The 27,946-nt window shown below is 34.9% G+C and overlaps 2 protein-coding genes across 3 annotated transcripts; one reads left to right on the top strand and one right to left on the bottom strand.

Moving 5' to 3' along the window:
- Positions 1-174: 174 nt before the first annotated feature.
- Positions 175-13,236, top strand: LOC140137979 (nmrA-like family domain-containing protein 1). Its single transcript, XM_072159806.1, has 5 exons — positions 175-251; positions 3,405-3,564; positions 8,240-8,609; positions 9,654-9,847; positions 10,409-13,236. The coding sequence occupies exons 2-5, from the start codon at positions 3,412-3,414 to the stop codon at positions 10,595-10,597; spliced, it is 906 nt and encodes a 301-aa protein (XP_072015907.1). The 5' UTR covers positions 175-251; positions 3,405-3,411; the 3' UTR covers positions 10,598-13,236.
- Positions 13,237-17,880: 4,644 nt separating this feature from the next.
- LOC140137981 (A disintegrin and metalloproteinase with thrombospondin motifs 17-like) lies at positions 17,881-26,838 on the bottom strand. Of its 2 annotated transcripts, none has more exons than XM_072159809.1 (10): positions 26,594-26,838; positions 26,238-26,325; positions 25,622-25,761; positions 25,060-25,143; positions 24,577-24,698; positions 22,075-22,221; positions 21,469-21,609; positions 20,439-20,598; positions 20,037-20,138; positions 17,881-19,593 (listed from the first exon to the last, which is right to left on the bottom strand). In XM_072159809.1, exons 1-10 carry the CDS (start codon positions 26,654-26,656, stop codon positions 19,246-19,248), a joined length of 1,395 nt encoding a protein of 464 aa, XP_072015910.1. In that variant the 5' UTR covers positions 26,657-26,838; the 3' UTR covers positions 17,881-19,245. The 2 variants fall into 2 exon arrangements, with proteins under 2 accessions (XP_072015910.1, XP_072015909.1); XM_072159808.1 differs by having other exon boundaries at positions 26,238-26,331.
- Positions 26,839-27,946: the final 1,108 nt, after the last annotated feature.

Below are 27,946 nucleotides of genomic sequence, written 5' to 3' on the forward strand. Positions count from 1 at the left end.
CTTAATCATTTTTTTTAAGTTGATATTTATTGCGGTTTGTTGAATCTTTGATTATATTCCAAACAAATTCAACAAGATTATTCAAAATGTCAAAAATCCTGATTCAATTAGAAGAACTTTTCTGAATGTAGAATCACATTCAATCAATTAACCTTTGACCCGATGATTATGTAACTTCACTTTTAGCGTACCAGGCAACGGACAATTTCACACAGAAGTGTGAACGTTTTAGCTGCATAATCGAAGAAGGGGTAAGAAATTCATGAGCATTAATTTAATATTGAATTCAATGAATATATTATATTTAATTTTGAATGAACATTTTGTGCATGTCGTCATTTATCAGACCATGACTGAGTCACAAAGTATAACTTTAGTAAGGCAAGCTTCATTTTTTTTTGTTGAAAACATGAAAAGTTAAAAAACTCACTAGTCATGACGTGAAAAAATAGATTGTACTTTGTCTTGAGTAAGCTACATATGAACAAGTGCATATCACAGCATTTGTGCTACCCGTAGTACCGGTGGACAGTAGATCATTCTTGATTGTGATACAAATTTTAAATAGTGAAATTATAAATATTTATTCCAGACACAAGTCAATTTTTGTGATTGTTATTTTTGGACAAATACTGCAGATGTAGAAGTTTTAATAGTATTAAGAAGTCAATTGTTTTTCTCATGTTGAATTCTATCTTTTCTAGGTATGACCTATTGGCTGTATTAATTCATGTAAACTCTCATTCAAAGTGACTTGCCTGATGAACTCCAGTGTACCACCCGCTTATTTGCGGATGATTGTATTATTTATAAATCCATACACTCACAAACTGATTCTATGTCATTGCAAGAAGACCTCAACACATTGTCTTCTTGGCAAAAGAAATGGAAAATGTCTTTCAATATTGCAAAATGTTATGTGCTACGACATACCGGCTTCAAAGTCAAGCTTAGTTACTCAGTACACTCTCGGGGGCTCAGTACTTCAAGAGACTTCATCTCACACATACTTAGGCGTGGATATCACCCAGGATCTAAAATGGAATACCCACATTGACAGAACCGTGAACTCCGCAAATAAAACTTTAGGGTTTATACGCAGGAACCTTAGTTCATGCACCAAAGACACCAAGGTAGCTGCCTATAAGGCACTTGTGAGACCCACCCTAGAATATTGTTCTGGGGTCTGGGACCCGCACACCGCTGAACAGATAAAGAAGGTTGGCAAGATACAAAGGCGTGCAGCGCGTATGGTTTCCAATAATTACGATTGGAAATCTAGTGTGTCGGACATGATGAAGGAACTTGATTGGGAGATGCTGTCGACACGCAGGAAGATTCAACGCTTATCCATCTTGCACAAATCATTAGGGGCCACCTGGCACTGCCAGTTCACTCAGATTTGTTACCGGCTCAACGGCTTACTCGGCGATCTAATTCACGATCATTCACCCAGCACCAAACACGCACCGACATTTACAAGTACTCATATGTGCGAGAACTGTGAGAGACTGGAATGACCTCCCACACAACATAACTGAAATCACCAGCACTGAACAATTCAAGGAAGCACTACACAGCTTCTTCAAAGCAAAGGAAAGCAACATAAGAGACTAAGAAAATCACACGCATGCGCAAATTCCTGCTTGCCTTATTCCACTTGGGACGTTAAGCAGTATCCGAGAAGAAGAAGAAGAAGAAGTGATATCGCTGATTGTAGCCCAAGTACATGTCCGTCTTCACGACTATTTTAAAGAAGTACGCACTACGATTTATAGAAGTACATGTATACACGCTTGTACGTAAAGAACTTATTCTACTAATGGTAATACTACAATGTTAGATTTTAAATTTAAGATTCGGTGGGCTTGGTCGAGTGAATGTTGCAGAGTATTTATATGATAAATGTGAAGATTATGAATATGCAATTTTCATGCACCTAATTCTAGGTAAGAAGTGTAAGAACTTGTATATATTGTGACAAATAGGCAATTATTAAGGCACTTGAAACTTGATTCTGAGTTTAGCGTCCACCGCCCGCGTTATGAATTTTGTGCCGCGTTTGAGATGTAAAATCTGAAAATAATTCATTATTTTGCAAATTACTACTAAACAAGAAAGAAAATTTGTTCTGCAAATTTTTAAACCCTTTTTTATATTTGAACCCTTCAAAAACTATAGAAAGCCTTGAGAACTATTAGATGAATCCATCTAAATATTTTAGCATTAAAAATATACAGGTTTTTGACCCTTGCTCTATCCAATTATTTCAATTATACCTTTGGGATACCAGGGTAGACTAAAAGAGAAATCAACCTAGCCAAAATGTTTTTACCAGATTGTTGATGTTGTAAATAATTTAACTAGAAAAGACCTAGTTTTGACAAATTGGTGCCGAAAATTTATTTCATAATGTTCTGCATGATTGTTATTTTTGTATTTAATGAGTCAACCCCCCCATTTCCCCTATCCTCAAATGTATCACGGAGAAGTTAGTACAAATTGGAGTGAAGAAGACTGGCATGGTATACTTCGGAATACATTTAGTTTGTTCACTTTGTTTTAAAACTTGAAAAACAAAAAGCAAGATAATTATACTTTTATAAATGTTTATGTGTGTTTGTGACATTATATTGCGACTGGTGATACCCAATAAGAATGAACAAAAGCGCATAAGCATTGGTAAAAGGCCGCTGATAATGAAACATTGAAAATAATGAATAATGAAATAGTTGCCTCATTATGAGCTGAAAAAATGGGACGCTAAACTCAACAGCAAGTTTCAATAGCCTAATGTGTTAAAACAGTTGCTGACCTCTGGGGATCAGCAATCTATTCAATTGTGTGGCGCATCCTATAGGCCTACCTGTTTCAATTAACGTAAAGCTCATAGATGCGATGGCACTTGGTTAAATAAAAAAATCAATGTATAGATTCCTGTATGGTACTAGTTCCAATAATTGGAACTCATGGCTCCGACCATGAGTTCCAAGGAGCTATGTGTATGTGTCACCACGATTTGGCGTGCATTCATCACCATGTTCACATGTACATAGTCGTGGAGTGGACTTTTTGCCAAAACTTTTTGCCAAAATAATTTATTCCCTGGATGGAGGCACCCTACGGGAGTATCTACAACTTGAGAACAAGTCCTCAAACGTTTGAAATTTGTAGAAATTGTAGTTACTACAACTTGTATGGTACAAAATTATTAAGTGAATAGGTGCTTTAATATTTTGGACACTGACCCAAACCAAGCTAGTATGCTTACCCATCCCCTCAGACTGTACGTTTCTCAATACATGCCAATACACATACTTGTATTCACATTGTAGTATCAGCATAATTTATGATCTTGCCTAAAAAAATATTGACTTTAATTTTTATGTATTGTTTTGATGCAGATATAACATGGCAGCCCCTAAAATGATTGCAGTGTTTGGAGCAGCAAATGATCAGGGTAGTACTGTAGCAAGATGTCTACTCAAAGATCCACAATATAAAGTCAGGGCCATCACACAAGATATCAGTCAAGCGCAAGAGCTAGCTAACCTTGGGGCTCAGGTATGTATAAATTGCAAAATTAAAAAAATATATAGGATAAAAGAATCATGCCATCTCAGTCTTAGAGAGTATTATATTTGAGTTGCAAAGTCAGATGTGTTTATGCAACCAGTGTGCAAACTATATTCATGTTCATGTGGGGAGGGGTCTTCAGATTTTATTAATTCTTGGACCATCATTTATTTATACTTACCAGGCCCAGACATTTAAGTTTTATTTATATAACTTGGACTGTGCAATAATTATGAGCTCCCCCACCCTCAGCCTGTCCAAAATTACTTTCCCCCTCCTGCTACTGCCCCTCTCAGCCTGCTAAAAAATCTCCACCCCCTACTTCACCTATCGTAATCGGCTGTGTTTACTTCAGAACTTCCATTGCTTATACAGTTTACACAGTACATTCTTCATTGATTTCTAGTAGATTTTGATGTCTTTGGACTTTCGCCTCGAATGTGAAACTATCTGGGACTCCTGGGAGCAAATTTGACTTTTTGAGTAAGGCTCAAAGAACCCCCTTATTCTACATTCTGGATGTAAACATTAAATTTAAGATGGTTTGAATGTTTCTTTTTTATGCAATTTTGTCCTTTCTTACACTAAGTGTTGATGCTTAAGATGCACTTTACAATTCAAGCTAATTCAATTGGTGTACTGTACTTTAAAACATTTCATATTTTATATGAATATATCTATACTAGGCGGTTACCCATATTTGGCGGTTCTCGGCCGGGCGCGATTACCTGGCTGATGGTGAATCTACCCACCAAGTTTCATGCCCATATGACAGTTTTTACTAATTTGACCTCAGATGACCTCTGGTTACCCCAAAATTACCTTTCAAAAATTTGGCTCTAAATGTTGACTGTACCCACCAAGTTTCATGCCCATACGACAGTTTTTACTAATTTGACCTTAGATGACCCGTGGTGACCTCAGATGACCCCAAGATGACCTTCCAAAATTGTGGCTCTAAATGTTGTCTGTACCCACCAAGTTTCATGCCCATACGACAATTTATAGTTATTTTGCCTCCGTTAAACCCAAGGTAACCTCGGATGACCCCAAAATGACCTAAAATTTTGGCTCTAAATGTTGTCTGTACCTACCAACTTTCATGCCCATACAACTGTTTTTAATAATTTGACCTCAGATGACCCCTGGGAGGGGGCCCCGGGGTCAGATGACTTAACGAACATAAACTTCTTCTTACCAGGATAGAACTACACCCACCCACAGAGTTTGGGCCCGTAAGACATCACGACGGCCTCACACGACAGTTTTAGTAATTTGACCTCAGATGACCCCTGGGAGGGGACCCGGGGTCAGATGACTTAACGAACATAAACTTCTTCTTGCCAGGACAGAACGACACCCACCCACCAAGTTTGGGCCCCGTACGACCTACAACAGCCTCACATTAGCAGTCACAGACAGACAGACAGACAGATCTACAGACAGAGAGACAGAGAATAGCGTATTATTATATGGTCATTTTCACGGTAAAGGGTGTAACTTTGGATTTTTAACATTTTGATCCGTAGTTTTCTAATAAAGCCACAGAATTCCATGATTTTTGGCCACATAAGTCATCTAGTTAGCAGCTACCTTGGGTAGCATAATCATCTTCGGGAGTTACTGCGTTCAGTTTTAGCAGGCTTAAATGTACCTAATATTGCCATTTTGAAAACTGTAAAAAACAGTAACATTTTGTAAAACCCTGTGTTTTCTTCAGTTAGTTCATGGATAATTTTTCTTATCCTGAAAGTACGGTCATATGTTCAGTAAACACTGCCACATTAGATTTAATTGTGAACAGCCCTGTATTTTTGAGAACCGGACTTCGATATTTGTCGTTTCGGAGGCTTCATTTTCCGTTAACAATTGTTAACAAACTTTGTGGGTATAGCTTTGGTTCATAATTCTTGGTTATTTCTTCACTTCTTCTTGATTCATAACAGTTGATATCTTAACTTGAAATGGGTAACAAAAATTAGTTGATTTGCAAGCTTTTAAAATTTTTATAAAATCTTGACTTCAAAGAGCCGATTTTCCGTTAACTTTTTTGTAGTCTCCGAAACAAACTGTTCAGCAAGCTTGGGCAAATATAAATAAAAGAGCTCATCCAATCTATTTATCAAAATGTAGCAAAGTAGATCCTCAAGTCACTTGTTTTTTAAATCATGGAGATATATATCACCGTTTGAAAATGGGACCCAATACAAACTTTCCGTTAACAATTGAAGCCTCCGAAACAAATGAAGCCTCCAAACAACAGTAAACTTAATTATCATCTATGCATATCTAAATTGGTATGTTCCATATTGATATCTGCATTGTAATTGTTGCATGATATGTGCAGAATGTCATAAAATTAAAAAAAATTGATATTATGGTTAATGCTTGAAAAATATACTGATATCCAAGAAAGCCCGTTTCGGAGGCTTCACATGCAAATAACACCATACTTAACAAATGGGTGAAAAAATTATCATGTTATAAATCTGCAATATCTGCCGATAGAATCATTGATTCAATACACACAAGAAAATAACAGCTTAGATGATCCCAACAGTGTTGTTTTCAAAAAACTACTTCTGCCATGTTTAACCATTGTAAACATGAAGCCTCCGAAACAAAAAAAAATGACTTGCTGTGATAATTTAATTTTTGTCACAACTGAAATTCAATACTTAGAAGCAAAGCATGAAAATTGGTAATTGTGATATTTTTTACCTATTTTTCATGTCAACTTGTAGTAGTTAGCCAAATATTTTACTTTTATGATCACCTGTGTTGTTAACTGAAGCCTCCGAAACACAAATCGCTTGAATTGCCAATTCTAAAAATAACTCCAATTTCTGTGAAACTTGGCTGGGAGGTTCCTTTCATCAAGTAGTATTTGTACATGAAGTTAGACATTTAAATTATTTTAGGAACCCAATTAAAACTTAAAAAATATGTTTAAGGTTGGGAAATTTCCATTGCAAATGACCCTTGATGTTAAAAATTTTCAAAATTGCAATTACAAACATAGCAAAACATGGTATAAAATTTAACTTATATCTGTTGACTTACTTTGGAATGGGATTTCACATGTATTCCAGCTTTCATGTCATAATTTTCTGAGCTTATGTAAAATACATTTTTTCTTAGATTTTAACCAAAATGTTATGGAAATGTCAAATTTTTTATCAGAAATCAAAAGGTTTAAGCCTTGAAACACTATTTTACTGGAATTTAAGTTGCTTCTATGCATGATTACAGTAAACAGAAACATATTTAAGTGGTTTGAAATTTTGACCCTAAAAATCAAAAGTTACACCCTTTACCGTGAAAATGACCATATAGATAAATAAAAGGAAGGTGTAAAAACTTTTGGCTCCCTCTCCCAATAAAACCACGCTATTATTCAACTCCACACATTTTTTTCCATTTGTAGCTTAATATGACTTAAAATATAGGATACTTTATTTGTTATGAATTAAGGAGTAAGCAATTAATTAATTAAGTTTAATGCAAAGGTCAGGGAACTTTTATGAGTGTTAAAAGTTCATTGACATAGAGTAACAAAAACTAAACATCACTTCTCACATCAGACAGTTATACATGTATGTACATGTAGTGGGGTTTATAATATGTCAAACATAGGGGTATTCCCTTTTCTGCTTTATGTGAAATTAGAGTTGCTTAAAAAGGGACATTGGTCAGGTTATACAAGGAATATTATAAATCAGTTCTATTGCACAACCTTACAACATTATCACTTACAACATTATTATATAGCAGGAAAGAAGTTTAAGTGAACAGGCCAGAGAAATGTTTTTTATACATTACATTTATACACAATCCTTTAGCCCCTACAGTTTTGTAGACAGGATCGTAGTGTTCAGAGGGGCCCCACAGCAGGGGGGATTAGGGATATACAAATTTGTTTCAGAGATGGCCGAGGGGGCAAGGAAATATTTTTATTATTACATTATATAACCCGGTATTATTTTACATTTCAAATGTCGCACCTTCTAAATATAAGGGGTTGTGCAATAATTATGAGTTGAGCCCCCTCGGCTCGCCAAAAATCGCTGCCCCCCCCCTCTCGACCCGCCTAAAAAATCTTTGCCCCCACCCTTGCACATACCAAATTTTTGGGATCCCAATTTGCAAACCTTAAATGGTCTATACATGTTTGAAAAGCTTAGCAGGAAAATTTGCATATTTTCAGACGGTTTTCCCTTTTAGAGCGTTTTATTTAAAAGGCGCCCAAGAATGTGTGCCAAAATCGCTTGTCTCTCTCGGCTTGCCAAAATTGCTTGCCCCCCCCCTTTCAGCTCGCTAAAGATTTCTTGCCCCCCCAACGGTGACATGCACATGATGTGCGGTCTAACTTCCAACATGGGGTCTGGGGAATTGAGGAAGACCTTACAAATAAGTTCTTCAGGGGAAATTCTTAATTCTACAAATTTCCAGGTAATAAAATTATTATAGAATAAATAATCAATCTACACCAAGACACAATCATTACCCTCACCGTTTATCATAAATCACTCCAGTTTACTAACCGCTCCAGTTTACTCAACTAGCGGGGACCAGTTTTTTTTGGTGATCAGAGATTGCCTAGCATATATTCAAAAACAAGGACTGGACATTTATTTGCCTAATGTAATATTTTTCCATGCAGGTTGTTACAGCTAACCTAAAAGACCGTTCCAGTATAAAAGATGCCTTGAAAGATGTCCATGGCTGCTTTGTAGTGACCAGTACAGACTTCTCATCTCCTGACCCAGAAGAGGATGAATATAGATTAGGAGAAAATATAGCAGATGTGTGTATGATTTTGAAAATACAACATGTGGTTTTCAGTACAACACCAGGTGTTCGAGATGTAACGGGAGGCAAAGCAAGACACTGGGATTCCAAAGCAAGAATTTATACCTTTATGAAAGAAAGAGATCTGCCATTGACAGGGGTTATGCTGCCATTTGCATACAACCAGCTGTTGACTAATAAACATGCTTTTCAGAAAGTGAAGGAACATGCCTTTAAACTTTGTAAGTTGCTCTGTTTTTTTGTTGTTTTTTTTTTGCAATTCAAATCTCACCAATATAATTTTGTCACAGTGTTTTATATAATATGAGTAATTTATTTTGTTCTTGCCTTCTGATGATAAAAATGTAAACAAGACCTGTGACATAAAGCTCTATAATGGCCCTGTCAGACTTTCCTGCCACTTGCCGCTGCGGCAAGCAGCATGACGCATCAACCAATGACAAGCCGTCATTGTGTTCATCTGTCTGCAATGCCCGTGCGCCACTGAGCAGCAAGGGGTATGAAGTATGAAACCAGCATTAATCGGCAATGAGACTACTATATGTATCATATGTATATAAACTGAGCTCAAAAAGAAACTTATAATTTTTCACAAGGTCATATCTTGAAATCCTGTCCATCAAATTGAACCAAAATTACACACAGGTTTACTTCAATACTCTACTCTTAACACATGTCAGTAACCAAGCAGTTACCCAACTGACACAACAGCAAAATGCACTGACATGGAACAGCTTCCTGGACCACATTCACAGCCCAGCCCTGTTTCATGAAAAATGTGTATGAAAAGCAGAAAGCAGCACCGTTTTATCATCTGTGCAAGGATCTTGTGTGCATTTTCAAAGTTATTTGTGCTGGGTGCCAAATTTTGGGCTGTGAAAGTGGAGGAACTTCCAGGAAGCTGTCCCATGACAGTGCATTTTGCTGTTGTGTCAGTTGGACAACTGCATGGTAACTGACATGTGTTTTGAGTAGAGTATTAAAGTAAACCTGTGTGTAATTTTGGTTCATTTTGATTGACACTATTTTAAGATATGACCTTGTGATTCACAAGTTGTGAAAAATTATAAGTTTCTTTTTGAGCTCAGTTTAGTATGAATATCATTGGAACACCAATAAAATTTGTAATTGATTATATTGTAGCTAAAATATTGTGACAGAGCATCTTTACCCACTGTAATGTATAGATATGAAATCAGTTAACAACCTCACACTCTTGTATGGCAGATTTCATTATAGCTTTCTATATTATTCCTTTCACACAGGTCTTCCAATGGGTGATGTATCCCTTAATATGCTGGATATGGGAGATCTAGGCAAAGCTGTACATTACATCTTCAACCACCAAGATGAATGTATGAATAAAACTTTCAACCTTGTAGGAGACAAGAGGACAATCAAGGAGATGGCTGATATTCTGTCCACAGAACTGAGACCATATGCCTTTGAGGATGCCAGAGTAAGATCCATGGAGGTTTTTTGTCTATTTAAGTTACAAAATTAAAGATCTCATATGGATGGATATGTCCTTAAAAATCCAAACCTATTTTACCCCCTGAATAGCCAGTATCGCTGGTAAGTGGTGATACAGTTTCTTTCCCTGATCTTATTTTGACATACCACTGTCAGCAGTGGACAGCTCCAACCAAGCCATGTGTAATAACCCTTGCCCTTCTTCCCTCAAAATTCAACATTGGCATCTCACGATTTAATGCAGGAGTCAATTTCTATTATGTTTTGGATTTTTACTAGTGCAGTGGTTGTACACGTCCATGGTTTGCATACATGTACTGCATTAGTTTTTATTTTTATTTTTCTTGTTCCCTGCATCAAGTTTATATACCTGGCTCAAATATTCAAGTTCTATATTTTCTTTGCTTATTATTAGTGCTATTTGGGGTTTTCACTCACTTCAACCAAATGTAAGCCAATCCAGCAAAAGTAACTTCTGAACACAAAACAAAACACAAACTACAGATTATCTAGCCTTGTAACATTTTGTATAAATGCTTATTTTCAGATGATTTTTAGCCAGATGAAGGCACTGAATTTCCCAGGCAGTGAAGACATGGCCAATATGTTTGAATACATCCAGCGAGGTGATTTAAGGTTCAACTTGGACACAACAAGACGTATGGTTCCCGATGTGATGGATTTCACATCATGGGTAAAAGCAAACAAAGAGGCATTGATTGCAGCACTGAAATAGAATGAGGGAGTTCCTCAAGGTTCTTATGTTAGGCCCTTGTCTTTCTTCCTTGGAATATGAAGTAGGTAGCTGTAGGTATATAACCCATCAATGCAGAAGCTTGTTTACTCTCAATTCACAAAATATGAAATGCATAATATAGATTGCATTGCATTCTGATTACAATGTGGTTTGCATTACAGAGTAATAGTTACATCTTTTGTATGAGTTCTACATCTGGGATCAAAGCAAAGAAGCAACCCTTTAATCATGCCACTGAAATAATAGGGGGAAATTCATATGTTTCTTGTGCTCATGGATCCTTGCTTTCATTTTGTGGAGGGTTAGGTTTTTAATTATTGCTTACATGTACCTTATCAAAGTATATACCATTAAAATGTGTTAATTAGCATATGTGCCCATTACCAAGTTGCATGTCCAAGAACCAATTTTTAGGGTAGTTTGTTCATTTTTCATTTTTTTGTAACACAGATATTTGTAAATTAAATGAAAATGTTTAACAAACTACCTTGAAAACTTGTTAATAGGCACATATGCTTATTAACAAATTTTTATATATATATCTGCTTGCCTTGGATATAGGCAGTGCCCAAATAAGCTAAAATCTTTGTAGCCCTTGGGTTTGAAATCTCGTAGGCCAAACTCAAATGGTAAAATTATGATGTTACACTGGTCCACATTTGTTGACACTTTGTAAGACTTCAGACTCACAAACAACAACAGGTGTTGTAATGGATTAATATTGAAGTCAGCATTGAGTCTGTCTTACTGACTTTGGTGACAACCTTTCATGGGCTCTGCAGGCCTGCATGGTAGCATATCAGTGGGCCTGTAGTGATTTTCATGGGATTCAGGCCCAAGGGTTTGCTAAACATTGTGCTAAGTGTCTTGTCACAAAATGGATCAAACCAACAGTATTATATATTTATTTATTTATTTGTCTTCCAACATTCCATGAATAGGTTAGATAACCAAAGACGCTTCCAGCCATGAAACAAATATTTTATATTATATAATTTTATATTTTATACCCACTTGCCAATATTAAATACATTCCAGCTATCAAAATGTATAGCCATTTCTGATATCTCACATCTTATCTCCCACTCTGTTGTTATCTTGACACCAGAGATTTCACTGGGAATTCAGACACAATTATTGCTTTGTTTTTGATGGGACGCTTTGAAAGCCTGGTGTATCCTTTTCCAACTACCTCATGAAACCTTTGGATGAGTGTACTCAAAGGTATCTATATTTACATGTTACGATATCACCAAAGTATGTAGACATAAGGGACCGTTCACAAACACTTGTTAGGGGGGCTGATGCAAAAAGGGGGGCCCCAAATTTTCCTGGGAAAATTGAGTTTATATGCTTTTCTATGGAGTTGATCCATAATTTTCATGTCAAAAAGGGGGACCCTAACATTTTTGAGATCTCAAAAGAGGGGGCCCGAAAAATTTTAGCGATGAAATTTCTTTTGCAGCAGCCCCCCCCCCCCCTAATTTGTGAATGGTCCTTAAGTGACATAGCCAAGTGACTCCCTACCCCTGGATGCTTGCCACTATAATATTTTAGATTTTGAGGCCTTGTTTTTTCCAATTGCCGTCAATTTTGTAGTCGCATGGCCGCTTCTGACCCTCCCCTTTGGTAAAAATTCATGGCTACACCATTGGTAGACATATCACTGTGTACAGTAATTTATGTGCATTAATGACTGTCTTGCATTTTACTGTCCACAATATTATGTTAGATTATCTTCAGAATGACAAATTGACAATTAATGATTATTTTTGTCAGGTAGACAGGTCTCAACTGTAGAGACCGCTTTTTAAAAACGAAAAGCAAAACCATTAGATCATGACTAACATTCTTTTGTATGTAAGAAATTACAGTGATAAATAATTATGTTGCTTGTAGGAATATTTTGTTTAAAAGATTGTGTTAAATTGAAATAGCCTAATAGCTTTGCATGTGATGTTATGAAACTGCAATAAATGAGATTAAATTTGATTATAGTTTGATCAGCTCATAATCGGCGGAAATTGTTAGGCTTTTACCACTACACCGAAATTTGGATCCAGGTTAAGAGTGCTGTAGTTGACCTGTCTGGTCTACATGTATATTGTGCATGTTATAGAAAGTAGGACTTGAATTAATAACTTATGATGTGTCTGGGGAGATGTCACCTATATCATATTAATCCACGATGGTATAAGGCCTGCCGATTACAAGCTGATCAAATTATATGAGTAGCCTTTCTACTGAACATTGTAGATAATATGATGACATCCATTCAAAAGATTTCATCATATTTGAGCAATATGTGAAACCAACTTGTGTAATATTATTTATACATAACCTATTCAACTTTCAAAGATATGCTATACAAAATATATGTTTTATGCAAATGAAGTTGAAACTTCAAAAAGTTTTTATTGAAGGGTGTTTATATCTGTTTTTAAATGATCATATTGTTCAGACTTTAAGTGCTAATCTTGCTTATATTTGAAGTGAATTGTGCTTTGTAGATTTAATTGTGTATGTAGATTATAGATGGCTCATTGGCCAATCAGTGAAAACATAAAGATGTAATATATGCAATTCAAATTTATGAATATGTATATGATTATGCTATGCAAATAACAATATTTATAATTATGCTATGCAAATAACAATGTTTATAATTATGTAGAGGAAACTTTTACTGAATGAATATATTGATGCAATAATCCAAAGAAATATTCTAGTTTTTAAAATATTAGGCGATAAAAAAAAACACTGTTCTACGGGCAGACAGACCTTTCAAGTAGGGTCAGTTGGTCGAGCATTTTTTTGTTTGTTTGTTTTCTGGAGGATAAAATTACCTTAAAATAAAAATTCTCCAAAACACAAATTCTGGGTCGGTCGGGCCCGTAGATCAGGGTTTTTCCCCTCACCATATAGGTTTATTTTTAGCATATAGTATTATTAAAATATTAAAACAATTATGAATAATATGTAGTCATTACATAATATGCAATCATAGTATAGGATGTTCAAGAATTGATGTACCCCTACCCCTTTTCGTTATCATATTATTAGTGGAAGAAAAAATTGTGATGCAACTCAAATACACATACACATGTCTTGATTGCATCTTAAGCTTTCTCTACCTTTTTAGTTCATCAAAATTGACCAAGTTTTCGCTGAGTTCTGGATATTTTTGTGAATTGGTGAAAATTAATTATACCGGAAGTTCCCAAGATTGTGCTGGACATTTAAGATGGCGCTTAGAGGCAAGAAAGAAAGAACCAAAAATTCATCAAGAAAAAAAATTGCATAAGCTTTAAAGAGTTGGGAAAACAACCAAGGAAGTTGTTGAAACACTTAAGATGTGGGTAAAATACTGGTGTCAAAAAACAAGCCAAATCCCACTAATTAATGCTGTTCATTATTGATTGATTATTGATTCCAACAAGATGCTGGAATTCCACATGCAGAGACGTTGGGGGTGCTTGTCAACGATTACTGGACCCAACATGTGCAAGACGTCTTCGAAAAAAATGGAGAAAATAAATTTTAAGTTAAGCTCACTTTTAAATCACAAATTAAATCATTTTCAATTGATTTAAGTACCAAGTAATACGTCATCATATGAAGGGGTACATCAATTCTTGAACACCCTATATATGCAAATTCTGTGTCATAATTAATTATATTTGAGGAACTTTTTGTAATTTTATTAATAATCAGAATTAATTAATAATTTTAAATTATATGATGTAACAATCCAGTTTTATATTTTATATCATTCTATAAAAACCAAATTAATATATTTACACAAGTTTTCAGCATAAAGGTTTAAAGGCCCATTCAGTGATTTGCTCATCCGGACGATCGTAAAAATCATAAAAATTCAGATTTTGGTACCTTTGTCATGTCATAGATGTGCTAACATAGCCTGCAAGTGGTTCAGTCGAGAGCCGTGTATTTAAGACAAAATAAGATATTTTACACGAATCTGTAATTTAGAGACTGACAGTATCTAAATTAGCTACATGTATTTGAATTGCTGGTTTCTTTGTTTTTTGCTAAATTTGTCATTTCAAAAATACCAAATGACAATTTGAATGACTTATCCTTCACTTTTAAGCAATTTGTAAACAATTTTAATTTTTTATTAATTACTTGCTCTGGGATCACTGAATGGGTCTTTAAGTCTCAGTTGTTTAGCAGCTGCACTGACTTATTTGTAAATACAAACTATTTGTGATATTTATAAAGTTAATTTTTTATTACTTACGTGGTTCGGGTTCGCGCTGGTGAATTGCGATCCCGTAGAAGTGACAAAGTTCGCCGCGCCGACAACAATGGGTCAACCAGCTTGTTGTCAAGTCCATTGATCAGCCAATCAGCGTGATTGTTTATTTCTTCTGCGTGTACGGTCGTCTACGCTTGGCGCACAGCTCGGAACACGGAAGTAATAAAGAATTAACTTTAGTATATTAAATTGTTTGGGATTGAGACAATACTGTAGAACAGTTTTGAATCTCACAGAATACTTGAAGGACTTGAATGAGCCTGTAGCATTATCATAGATAATTTTGACATCTGTAATGAAAAGATGTTATAGACAATTATCTGTATATTTTCTCCATATTGCAAATTTCAGTGTGTAATTAATCATTGTGCATGGATGCTACAGTTGCAACCAGGGGTAGCGTTTTAAGGGGTCTTGGGGTCCAGGACTCCTTGATTTGGCAGGTCCCCATGATTTCGACCCCTTAATTTTGTACGTCTGTGTAGAATTAGATGCCTGGACCCCTTTATTTGTCATTCTATTACCTCCACGACCCATTATTCAAAATCGTGCACGTGATTTGTTAAAACACGTCACGTGAGAGCCCATTATTCTGCAATAATGGGTCAAGCGCCGAAACACATTCTACGCGCAGCATTACGCTTGGTTACGCGATACCCGCTGTCACTTACGCGTACGCGCACCACCTTGAAGTAAACAACTTAAAATATTTGAACCAAAAAATGATATTTTCTCTTTAAATCGCACTATTTTCTGGTAATAGAATAGAAATAAAAGGTGCAGCATTATCCTTTACACGCAAATAATGTGTCCTCAGCGGTAAAATCGTTTAAATAATGGGGTTCGGCTGCGCCTCACCCATTATTTACGTTTTTACTGCCTCGGACACATTATTTGCGTGTAAAGGATAATGCATTACCCTTTATTTCTTAAATTTGGACCCCTGGACTCAGCAGGTCACCGCTAACCCTAGTTGCAACTTGCTGCAACACTACAAACTTTGAAATATGAAGTTGCATCAAGGTGTAGAATAGTATTACCTTTATAATAGGTCTGTATAGATATATTCAAGTATACTACACCTTGACATTACTTCATACTTCAAACAAAACAAGATATACAAGATGTATCAAAATGATTGCTACCCATCAGTTTATAGTGAATAGGAACCAGGCTTTGAGCCACCTAATTTATAAATTGTTTTATTAAAATGGTAATGAAACTATAATTGAAGCAGGGAACAGGGTTTTCTTTAACGCACAAAACACGCGTATTTACGCGTTCAGGCACTTTTCTGACTCCTTCAAATCCCTAGTCCCAAAGTCTAATGCGTACAAAATCTTGAAAACGTACGCGTTCAAATATTGCAAGAATTGAATAGAGAAACACCTGATATTGTGTATTTATTCTCGGCTTTTGGCATTTAGGACCTATACTCCCGATATGTAGGACAACGAAAGGCTTTATGGACCGGCATTTCACAATTTTCAGCTTTTCAACTTAATTTAAATTTTACACAGTAATAGTGCCAAAATGGTCCACCAAATCCCTTCAATTAGGTCTTCATTTTGCAAATTTTTCCAAGTTCTAAGGGGGGAACGTCACCCTGCGTAGTTGATAAACAAATGGCAACTTTAACTTCTGCTTTCGACATTTGCCAATTTATGTTTAACACAATTTATAGGGCTACCATAATAGGGAAAACTTGCCGTCCACGAAAGACTCCATGAACATTTCACAAATGTTCGGCTTTTTTAAACTAACATTTTACACATTAATATTGCCAAAATGATCCACCAAATTGCTTCAATTAGGTCTTCATTTTGCAAAAGCTTCTTACTTCTCAGGGGGTATCTTTAAATATTATTATTTTCTTCTAAAATTTCCCCCACCCCTTCTGACTGCTCTAGATCCGCCACTGCTCCAAACAGTGGTGTCGATTTCTTTTTGACTCGGGGGGAGGGGGTGTCTTGAAGTATAGTGAATCCAGCACCTTTTGGAGAAAGAATAAGCTAATGGTACAAAAAGTTTTAAAAAGTTTTGCAATTTTGAAGCTAAACTGTTGAAATATGGTGCAAAAGTGGAATAAATTCGCGAGAAGCGCACAAAAATGTGCACTTTTGGGGCTAAAATGGCCAAATATGAGGTTAATTTGGTCAGAAACCCACATACAGGCGTCAACATTGGGGGATGATTGTATGGACCATCCCTTGGCAAAATATTGGGGAGATCCCCCACCCCCCGCCGGATCTACGCCTATGGCTCCAAAAACACACATATTGTTAAAAATGTCTTCAAAAATAATATTATAAAAATACCCCTTGGGCAATGTTTTTGACTCCTTCAGAGGAAAAATTCACAAGTGAAAGGGTCAAAAAAATTTGAAAATACCCCTTCAGCAAAATGCTTAAAGAAAACCCTGGCAGGGAATGTCTTTTGGAATTTGCAGGAGAGCATTAAATAGCTCTTCTGGAGCCTTTAAGGAGGGCTGTTTAGAGCATTACCATAGAATATAAGGAGAGAATGGTCAACTAAGGAGAGCTAAAAACCACTCTCCTATATTAGATTTAAGGAGAGCAGTAGAGAGTGATTGCTCTCGCTCTCCTCAAAGGCAGTCCCTGAGTGAAGACAAAATTAAAAAGACTAGTTTGCGTATGACGTCCTGTCAACCACACCAAAAATGCCATACTGCGCAGGTCAGCAACTAATCACAATGCGCCTTTGCCCTGACGTCAGAGCAAACTAGTCTTTTTAATTTGGTATTCAATTATATCAATTCTTGTCATTTCAAAAGCATCATTGTGGCATTTGGGTACCAATCATTTTGATACAGCCTCTAAGGTTTCCAGTAGCAGGTCTATGCTGTTTTTTATTTTCGTTTTTGAATACAAAAAAAACTGCAACATGCAATGTGGTTTTTTTTTTAAATTTAATACACAAAGAAAAACACATGCAAACAACCAAACAACACCATAATAAGAATAATGTTAGATTTACAAATTGTAATAGAATCGTTCCTGGTTCAACTGATGATCGAAAATTATTTCTAGCTCTTTCTTTTCCTTATTTTCCTAGTTTTAATGATTTTTGAACGCCGCCAGAAAGCAATATGTGTGCTACTGGATATAAACTTGTTTCGTTTTTGGCCTAACATGATGGAGTTTTGACAGCATTCTTATGTTTGTGTGTGTATTAGTTAAAGGAAGCCTACAATTTGCATGATATTGATTTTGAAGTGTCTACTTTTTCAAAGTGTATCTTTTTAGTCTTCATTTATATTTGAAGAAATTATGGATGCAATAAATTTGTCATAAAATCATGAATGATCTTGTATTTTCCAGTTCATTCCTAGTACATCTAGTACGTCAGTAGTATAACAAACCCTTCGGAATTGCAGGGTGGTAAGGGGAAGGGGAGCAAACAAACACCATTTACAAGGGATGAAATTATGAAGTTTGCCATAGACACTGTATTAACTGTCAACTCTTTGGGATAAGGGGTGGGGGAAGGGTCCTGTCTAAACGAGTATGGCCCCAGTTGAGTTATTATAGTATCACCTGAAGTACCCTAGCAAGTACAAAATGTTTTTGTATCATTTTTAAAAGGGAAAAAAAGGTGTAAATGTGGGATATATAAATGTTATAAAACATTTTAATAACATTTTAAAAGTTGCCACAAAGCATTGTTACATAATGCTGACAACAGCAAAAATATTCTACGATAACAGTTTGACAACATTTTAAAAGCATTTTTTGATAGGCTTATATAGAATGTTTTAAAACATAACATTCCAGGAACGTTTTTGTTGTTTAGTTTGTTTGTTTTTGTGTGTGTGGGTTTTTTTTTGGGGGGGGGTTCCTTTTTTTGGATAGTGGCTATTATTTTGTGAATTATCTAAGGCCAAAATATGACTTTTAACCATTTTTGGCTAAAAAGTCATTTTAGTCAAAGATTGGCCTTTTGTGGTCAATAATTAAAAATAAGTCCAGTATCCAAAAAATGAAAGTAAAAATATTCCTGGAAATTATGCAGTGTCTATATTACAAAAAAGCGACATTTTGGATTTTTCATTTTCCTTTAAGGAGGGCCTACTGTGTTTACACAATTTTTTGCACCATTATCTGTGTTATGTTTAGATTCATGGACCATTTTATATCCCAAAAATGTATACTTTTCTTGCATTAAGATGTTACAGTTAAGTTACACTTTACATTGTGTTAGTATGTATGTTTTGCACCAAGTTTTCAAAAAAATGTCTGAATTTGATTAAAATGTTCTACACCTATAACCCAACACTCAAACGTTTTTTGTTTAAATATTTTTGTATTGTGTTTACTGGATTATCTTACAAAGTTCTAAGTCGACAAAGTCTTCTTTTCCGTACTATTACAACAATGAAGACAAATACCAAAACCATAATTATCACATAGGCTACCATTAATTGTCCAATGTCTTCTCTCATCCTTTGCTCAGTCTTGGATCCATCTTGAATTTGGCGGGCGTTATGATTTGTAAATCTTTGGTGTGCATTTATATTTGAGTTCAGTTGTTTCTTTGGTATTTTGTCATTTGATATTATTTTCTCTTGGTTAGAAAACGTTATCAGTCGAAGTGGAATAGATTTGTTCTGGAGTTCCTTTTCAGTGTCCGGTTTTGATGATGGCTGAATTCTACAATACCCTGATAGACATATCTGTATTAAAACAAAAGTATTATTATGTTAGATTTATTCTTAAAAATAGAGGTAATTTAAGATAAAAAAACTGACAAATTAGTAAGAGAAAGGTATTATGACAGGAATCAACCTTTTATTCAACACAAAAAAGACAAATTCATGAGAAGGTCATTGCATAAAGGTTTGTCTCGGCTAATTTTAGGGGTTTTGTTTTGTTTTGTTAATTTTCTTCTCGAAGTTATTTAGGAATGTTGGCGTATCTTGCTTTTCATATCACCGACAGTATTTGGATTCGACATTAGTAATGCAATTTTTAAAAAGAACAGACATCACTTTCGAAATATTGGAATTATAATGAATCATTGTTATTGCTTTTGTTTTAAATTGTGCGTATGTTTTGTATATATTGTTTGAAGTCCATGTTCTCTATTTTCATGTATTTGGATTTCAAGAATACGTACTGCGTTGGGTCCACATGTTGTTCCATCCAACGGTGGTCTTTTCTCTGTTTCACATTTCTTACTACTGCCAGCAGGGAAGCATCTCAACTCTCCGCACTTTTTCTGGAAAAAAAAAAGATTTAAAAAAAAAATTAACATTAATTTTCAATGAGATTTGATTGATATATGGACCAACTATTTTGTCAAATGATATAGGAAGAGGGTGAAACAATGTTTAAAAAATGATATAGAGAAAGAAAATCTCTAATGCTACCCCTGCATAATAGTATTAAAATTACCAACTGATTAATGTGATAGCAAGACAAAATTATAAGTTTATGGAAGCTTGAACAAATTTTAATCTTTTTTCTTATGGAAGCTTATCATGTTTATGGTGTAAGTCTACACATTTATAGTTTTCACCTCTCCAATCCATTCAGAACAGTCTCTTGCTTTACTTCCATAAAGAACACGACACTGGAAATCAGCATCATACAGATATCCTGGTAAATCTGGACTTGGGTGGACTAGGTTAAATAAAGGCTCTGATGATTGGTTCTTTAGACAGTCAGCGTTAGATGATCTGAAAGAAAAATTATATTTTGTTTCTAAATAGATATATGGCAACCATATATATACATACAACATATAATAGGGCGCCTTTCCAACTTGATCAAAGCGCCGTAAAAACAAAGCAATAACAAAAACAGAGTCAATACGATGGATAAAAATGAGACTTCAAAACTTTCTTGAAGCTAGGCAGTGTGCATGCCTCCCTGGTGGTTCTTGGGAGGCTGTTCCAGAGTGTGGGTGCCAAAACATAAAACGATTTATCTCCAATGCGATTTTTCCCGACATGAGCGGTGAGAAGAGTAATATCAGAAGATGAACACATATACTTTCCTCTTCTTGATCAATAACATCCCAACAAACACAAAACTTTTACAGAAAACATTTAAATGACGAGTAAAGGGAGTAAAACGGTTTAATAACATTCAAAAACATCTTGAACATGTGTATTAACATTCTAACGTAATGTTATTATTGCGGGTTGACAAAATATATTGCATACTTTATAATAACATTTTGACATTTTAAAACAAAATTTGTGACAATTATATAACCCAATATTTAAATGTTATCAAAACGTCTTTACCAAAATCACAACACATTTGTAACAAGTGTATAACGTTTTAAAACATATTTGTGTTTGCTGGGATTAGGCCCATTTTTTGCATGTATATCTGTTGGTCTTTATCTCATTCTCGATCATCCTCTTTCCAATTTTCTGTTACGCTGTCTCTGTCTCTCTCCCTCCTGCTTGTTCTTCCTCCCCATTTCTCTCTTCCTCACTCACTCTCTCCCTCTCCCCTCTACCGATCTCACCCCTCGCTCTCCCTCTTCAGCCCTCTCCCTTCCTCTTACTCGAATGATTTAACTTCTTCTTCAATACCTTAGGAAATCCGTCATAGATTGTCTGCTACACTGTGACCATATGAGAGAACGAGGTCCACCAACAGAGTAACCGCTCATAAGAAATGTTCTGTCTGGGCATAAGGCAGCATTGTGAAACCCATCATGCCACATTCCTAAACTGAAATAAGATGAGATTCGATAAAATGAGATGAGATAAGATGAGACAAGACAAGATAAGATGAGATGAGATATATGCATATATTCATTTATTCAAAATTAGAATCTAATCATGTGGAAATTATAGGTGATATTATCAACATAGACCCTTGTTGTTCGGACGGATGTCGAGAGCTTTTAAAAACCCTTCGATCAGTATCTGAGGCCCCGTTTGAACCCCCTCCAAATGAACTGCAGTTTCGGGGTGTGTTTTTTTTAATTGATGCAAAACTCATAGCATGGAGGAAAAAAAGTTTTATTGTTTTTCCTCTAAACAATTAGAGGGTAGGTCAGTGTAGCCAGTGTAACTTTTGTTTTTCTATAATAACATGTGATGTTGATTGGTAGTAGGCTAATTTTCTTCCAGATTTTGACAATTTTTTATTATGGTCTACACACAAACAAACCTCAACAACATGATACATACTTGTGTCCAATCTCGTGTGCTATGGTCATTGCTAGCCCCATAGGATGAGTATCTTGGTTGATGCTACACTGATGCCGTGGGTCACATGCACCCAGGATATAGCCTATACCGGTAGCATCGTAATTCCCGCCAATATGCAGATTTGTCCTGTATTGAAATTATGTCAAAGATACATAGTTGAGTAATATTTGTATTCAGTTGAAAAGAGAGATGTTATGTGAAATTGTGTATGACAATGCATTGATACTACAGATCAACTGCTATCTTTAGCAGATAGCAAACTAGTATATCACAATGACAAATTAATTATAACAGTATCAATAATACACTCTTAGAAAAAAAAAAAAAGGTTCTTGGCTTTCCTGTATGTTAACCCCCAAAATGGTTGTTTCTAGCCTTTCCTAACCATTTTCTTTTATTTGTAGAACACCTTAAGGCTCCACATACAAGACAGCTCGAGAACCATTTTAAAATTTAAAACGATCCATTGTTACTAATATTGTATGCATTTTTAGGCTGTAGTAGATAGCAAATCATTTTTAGGTCTACATAAGCTGATAAGAACAATATGCTATCTTCAGAAGATGACAAACTACCAAATTAGTATTAAATGCGATGCTGATTTTAGTAGAGAGTAAACTGTATTAATTCAGAATAATTGTATGATATTTTCAACAGTAAACTGTACTAGCAAATCAGTGTTAAAGTATTAATTGTGGTGCTTTCTTCAATATATATCATACTATAGTAAATTAGAGGAATATGCTTATCTTAAGTAGATAAAAGAACAAATCAGTATACGTGTAGATAGGCACCTAACAATATGCTATTTTCAGTAGATATAGCAAATAACAAATGCTGTCTTCATCAGTAGATAGTAAACTATAGTAAATCAAAATAATATGCTATTTTCAATATAGCAAACTAGCAAATCAGTATTACGTGTAATGTTGTCTTCAGTAGATCATGAGTAAACTAGCTTGGAATAATATATTGCCTTGAGCCGAGCTCTTAAGAAGATAACAAGTAGCAAATAATTATTACATGTAATGCTGTCTTCAATAGATAGTAAACTATAGACAACCATAACAATATGCTATCTTCAGCAGATAGCAAACTAGCAAATCAGTATTACATGTATAATGCTATCTTCAGTAGATAGTAAACTATAGTAAACCATAACAATATGCTATCTTCAGTAGATAGCAAACTAGCAAATCAGTATGATATGTATAATACTATCTTCAGTAGATAGTAAACTATAGTAAATTAGAACAATATGCTATCTTCAGCAAATAGCAAAGTAGCAAATCAGTATTACATGTATAATACTATCTTCAGTAGATATTAAACTATAGTAAATTATCGTCAGCAGATAGTAAACTAGCAAATCAATATTACATGTATATACTGTCTTCAGTAGATAGTAAATTATAGTAAATTAGAACAATATACTTTAGTACTATCTTCAGCAGATAGTAAACTAGCAAATCTGTATTACATGTATAATACTGTCTTCAGTAGAGAGTAAACTATAGTAAATCATAACAATATGCTATCTTCAGTAGATAGCAAACTAGCAAATCAGTATTACATGTATAATACCATCTTCAGTAGAGAGTAAACTATAGTAAATCAGAACAATATGCTATCTTCAGTAGATAGCAAACTAGCAAATCAGTATTACATGTATAATACTATCTTCAGTAGATAGTAAGCTATTGTATAAATCAGAACAACTTGCTATTTTCAGTTGATAGTAAACTAGCAAATCAGTATTACATGTATAATACTATCTTCAGTAGAGAGTAAACTATAGTAAATTATCGTCAGCAGATAGTAAACTAGCAAATCAATATTACATGTATATACTGTCTTCAGTAGATAGTAAATTATAGTAAATTAGAACAATATACTTTAGTACTATCTTCAGCCGATAGTAAACTAGCAAATCTGTATTACATGTATAATACTGTCTTCAGTAGAGAGTAAAATATAGTAAATCAGAACAATCTGCTATCTTCAGTAGATAGCAAACTAGCAAATCAGTATTACATGTATAATACTATCTTCAGTAGAGAGTAAGCTATAGTAAATCAGAACAATATGCTATCTTCAGTAGATAGCACACTAGCAAATAAGTATTACATGTATAATGCTGTCTTCAGTAGATAGTAAACTATAGTAAATCTGAACAACATGCTATCTTCAGTAGATAGTAAACTAGCAAATCAGTATTACATGTATGATACTGTCTTCAGTAGATAGTAAACTATAGTAGATCAGAACAATATGCTATCTTCAGTAGATAGCAGAGTAGCAAATCAGTATTATATGTATAATACAGTCTTCAGTAGGGAGTAAGTAAACTATAGTAAACTAGAACAATATGCTATCTTCAGCAGATAGCAAACTAATTTAGCAAATCCGTAATACGTATTGTCTTCAGTAGATAATATTATATAACATGTATAATGTTAAACCCAAAAAGTTGTGTCTTACCTTGTAATCAAAAGAGCAACATCATAGTGCAAATTATCGCCATAAAGAAAGGGCAATTCCCTTTTCCAATTGCAGAACCTTTTCAGATACAAATCAGCATCTTCATCAGGGACTAAGTCTTCCTATAAATATTTTAAGGAAACATTACTATCATTATCATAATAATAACATGATGCAGAGGTACTCTCAATTAAGGTATAATATATACAAATCGTATAGATTATTGTTTAATCTGATATATTAGATTAAACAATAATGTATACGATTTTGTATTATGAGGGGCCGGGATGCTAATAATTTACCGTTGTTAAACCATCTGACATTCCGGTCTTTGTACCAGGATCTGAGGGAGAATTGCTTGGAGAATGACATTTAGTTTTCAACCTGAATTTTAGTCCACTGGTATAATACGTCCGATTTATAGCAACGGCTTATCTTGTGATTTTATGAATAATACAGGTAGGTGAATGTTGTCATACATACTGGTTGTTGAGGTAAAACAATCAATCTGTTGATTTGTAAAGTGACGTTGGCACCCAAAGTAGGACTTAGCCAAAGCTTCTGCACCTGAAAATAAAACGAATACATTGGAGAGCCGAAACATAAATCCCGTTTGCTAATTTGAGCTACATAACTGTACACTTCCGCACCCATATAATTATTAAGAAATACAAAAATACCGTATCAAAATGAGGACACATTACATATTTCTAGTCATTTTGATTCTTGCCGTTTCCGTAACAATTGTCATTTTGACTAAGGATATTAATAATTTTATACACAAAATGTATAACTTTGTCCTCACTTGCCGGGTCAGGGTTAGTACTGTAAATTTAGATATCCTCGCATATTTATGAGTGTACACATTAATGGTATTGGATGTGTCCACATGCACGTCCTCGTTTTGAAAGGCGTTTATTGATAAAAAAAATGAGTAACATAATTGTGTATTTTACTTATGTTTAATTGTTTTTGTTTTTTTGTTCTTTAAATAGGTTGATCATCTTGATATAGAAAAAAAAAGTTAATTTTACAAAAACCTTACCGTGGTCATGACAGTGATAATATAGTGTTCCGTGTCGTTTCCATGGTAATCATAAAAAGTCTCGTCAGCAACGATAACAAGTTCCACAATGATTGGCGTAACGATGAAGTCAACTTTGTCTTCAAATGTTCTCTTGGAGTCTATATATTAATATCAGTAACAATTATTAGGAAACATATTTTGTTTTGAAACAAACAAACAAATAAACTTTATAAGACAAATGGAACTTGTTAATATCATTGGTTGATGAACTTAATTTTTCCGAATTGTTATAAAGGCTTATAGACAACAAATCTTTTTTAAACAAACTTACAAAAAGCAAAAATAATGGGAACGGGATTTGGAACAAGGAAATGGGAATTCACAAGCTAAGCAGCAGATATACAAAATGGGAACAAAATTATGGAGAAGAAGGAAAGAAAGAAGTTGAAAAGGAAAAGTAAGAAAGGACAAGTTAGACGAGTAATATTTACCTTTTCAGTGCAGGGAAAGAAAAAGATACATCATTACGGGGGACTACCTGGTAACATGTTTAAGGGTATGGGATCATATGTTTTGAAATAATGTACAGTTTAGTTACAAATTTTAGTCTACTATTATATAGGCCTAGGCTTACCTCTTTGACGATTGCGGCTCACTCGGTGACGGTGTTGGGGAGATTGTTGGAGACGATGTTTCAATTGTTCATTTACTGGCGCTCTTTGCTGAAACTAGTAAACAAACAATTAACCTGTCTTCAGTAGATAGCACACATGCAATCGTAATATCGGTATACTATTTTCATTCACTATGTAGCCTAGTAGAAAAGTCAGGAAGACACGGCTACGCATCATTCACCTGACCCTAACCCCATCCCTCTCCAGTCCCCACACCATCGTATACCCTCCCCACACACACCCCCACCCACATTGCACCCCTACATACACGTACAGCATATACACTGCCACTTGTAATAAACACAAAAATACTTACACTTGCTAGGTGCACAGGTGACATTAGTAATAATAGTAAGTTATACCATATAGATGTACTCATAATTATCAAACCCGGTTCTGCTTATTCCTTCTTAAGTTGTTCTTCTTGAAGTGTTGAAGTTGAAGTTAACTTCTGATCACTTTTTAAAATAATCTTGCCATCCCTACATAGTAAAAGCCGAATGCTTTGAACTCGCAAACTTATGACAAGCCATGCAAATAACAGCTGATCACTGACTCGCTCTGAACTTATACGAATTGTATTCACGAAAGTTGTACTGTAACCTTGAACTTGCAAGAAATAAAATGCATGCATATAATGAATACTGATTCGCCGGGTCATTGAGCATATATACACAATATATTCCTTGGTAATATTCACCTTTTGTTTGCATTGACTTTAATACAATATGGAAGGCTATTCTTTTGGCAGTCATGTGGTGGTAAAAGTGGGTCATGGATTTTTAACTAAAAATATGTTGATAGTACGGAAGTGCCACGACCTAGCAAGATAATAATCTTGCCATAGCTTTGCATTCGGCCTGTTGTATGTTTGTTTCTGAGCGCTAGCCAGCTAAAACGCATATAAGCAATGTTTTCGATTTCTCGTGTTTTTCGCTTTGCTATCTTCTAAAGATAGCATTTTAGGGCATTCAAAGAAAATAATTCATTCTTTCAGCGGAAGCTGATACTCTTTGGTATATTGTTATTTTTGTTAATTTATTTTTTGCTATCTACTGAAGGTAGCAATTACGGGAGGGGTTTATATAATACAAAAGATAATTCATACAGTTTTCAGCATTTTCATCTGCCAATTATTATATCCCGAAGCTTTCTGAATCATCATCTCTTTTACTATAGGCATATCCGTCACCTTTTGCATTTTTGTTTCTTGATATTTTTCCACCACGTTCCTGATAATCTCTGCTATATAAGTAGTATCAGTTTCGTCATTTCAGTATTTCTATAATGCTGTTTTTTTCTGAGCACACGCCCAGCTGTAGAACGCGTGTTAGGCAATGTCTTTTTGGAATAATTTTTGAAATGTTTTTTGCTTTACTATTTTTTGAAGATAGTATTTAGGGCCTACAAAGAAAATGTCGTAACAAAGAGACCGTGTCGTATTATACTAGAAATTAGTGCCATAACTCATTACCTAATTACATTTAGGTCTCAAAACTGTGTGAATATAGAGTTTCATTCATAGGCTTTGAAAGTTTATATAACTCGTTTTGCCCAAAAATCGTCATAAGACAGTAAGTCAAAACAACAACGATTTGTTGCTATCTACTGAAGATAGCAATTACGCGATACGGCGGGTTTTATTATAATACAAGAGATAATTCATACA

Source organism: Amphiura filiformis, chromosome 17 (assembly GCF_039555335.1).
Source record: "Amphiura filiformis chromosome 17, Afil_fr2py, whole genome shotgun sequence".
NCBI classification, from domain to species: domain Eukaryota; kingdom Metazoa; phylum Echinodermata; class Ophiuroidea; order Amphilepidida; family Amphiuridae; genus Amphiura; species Amphiura filiformis.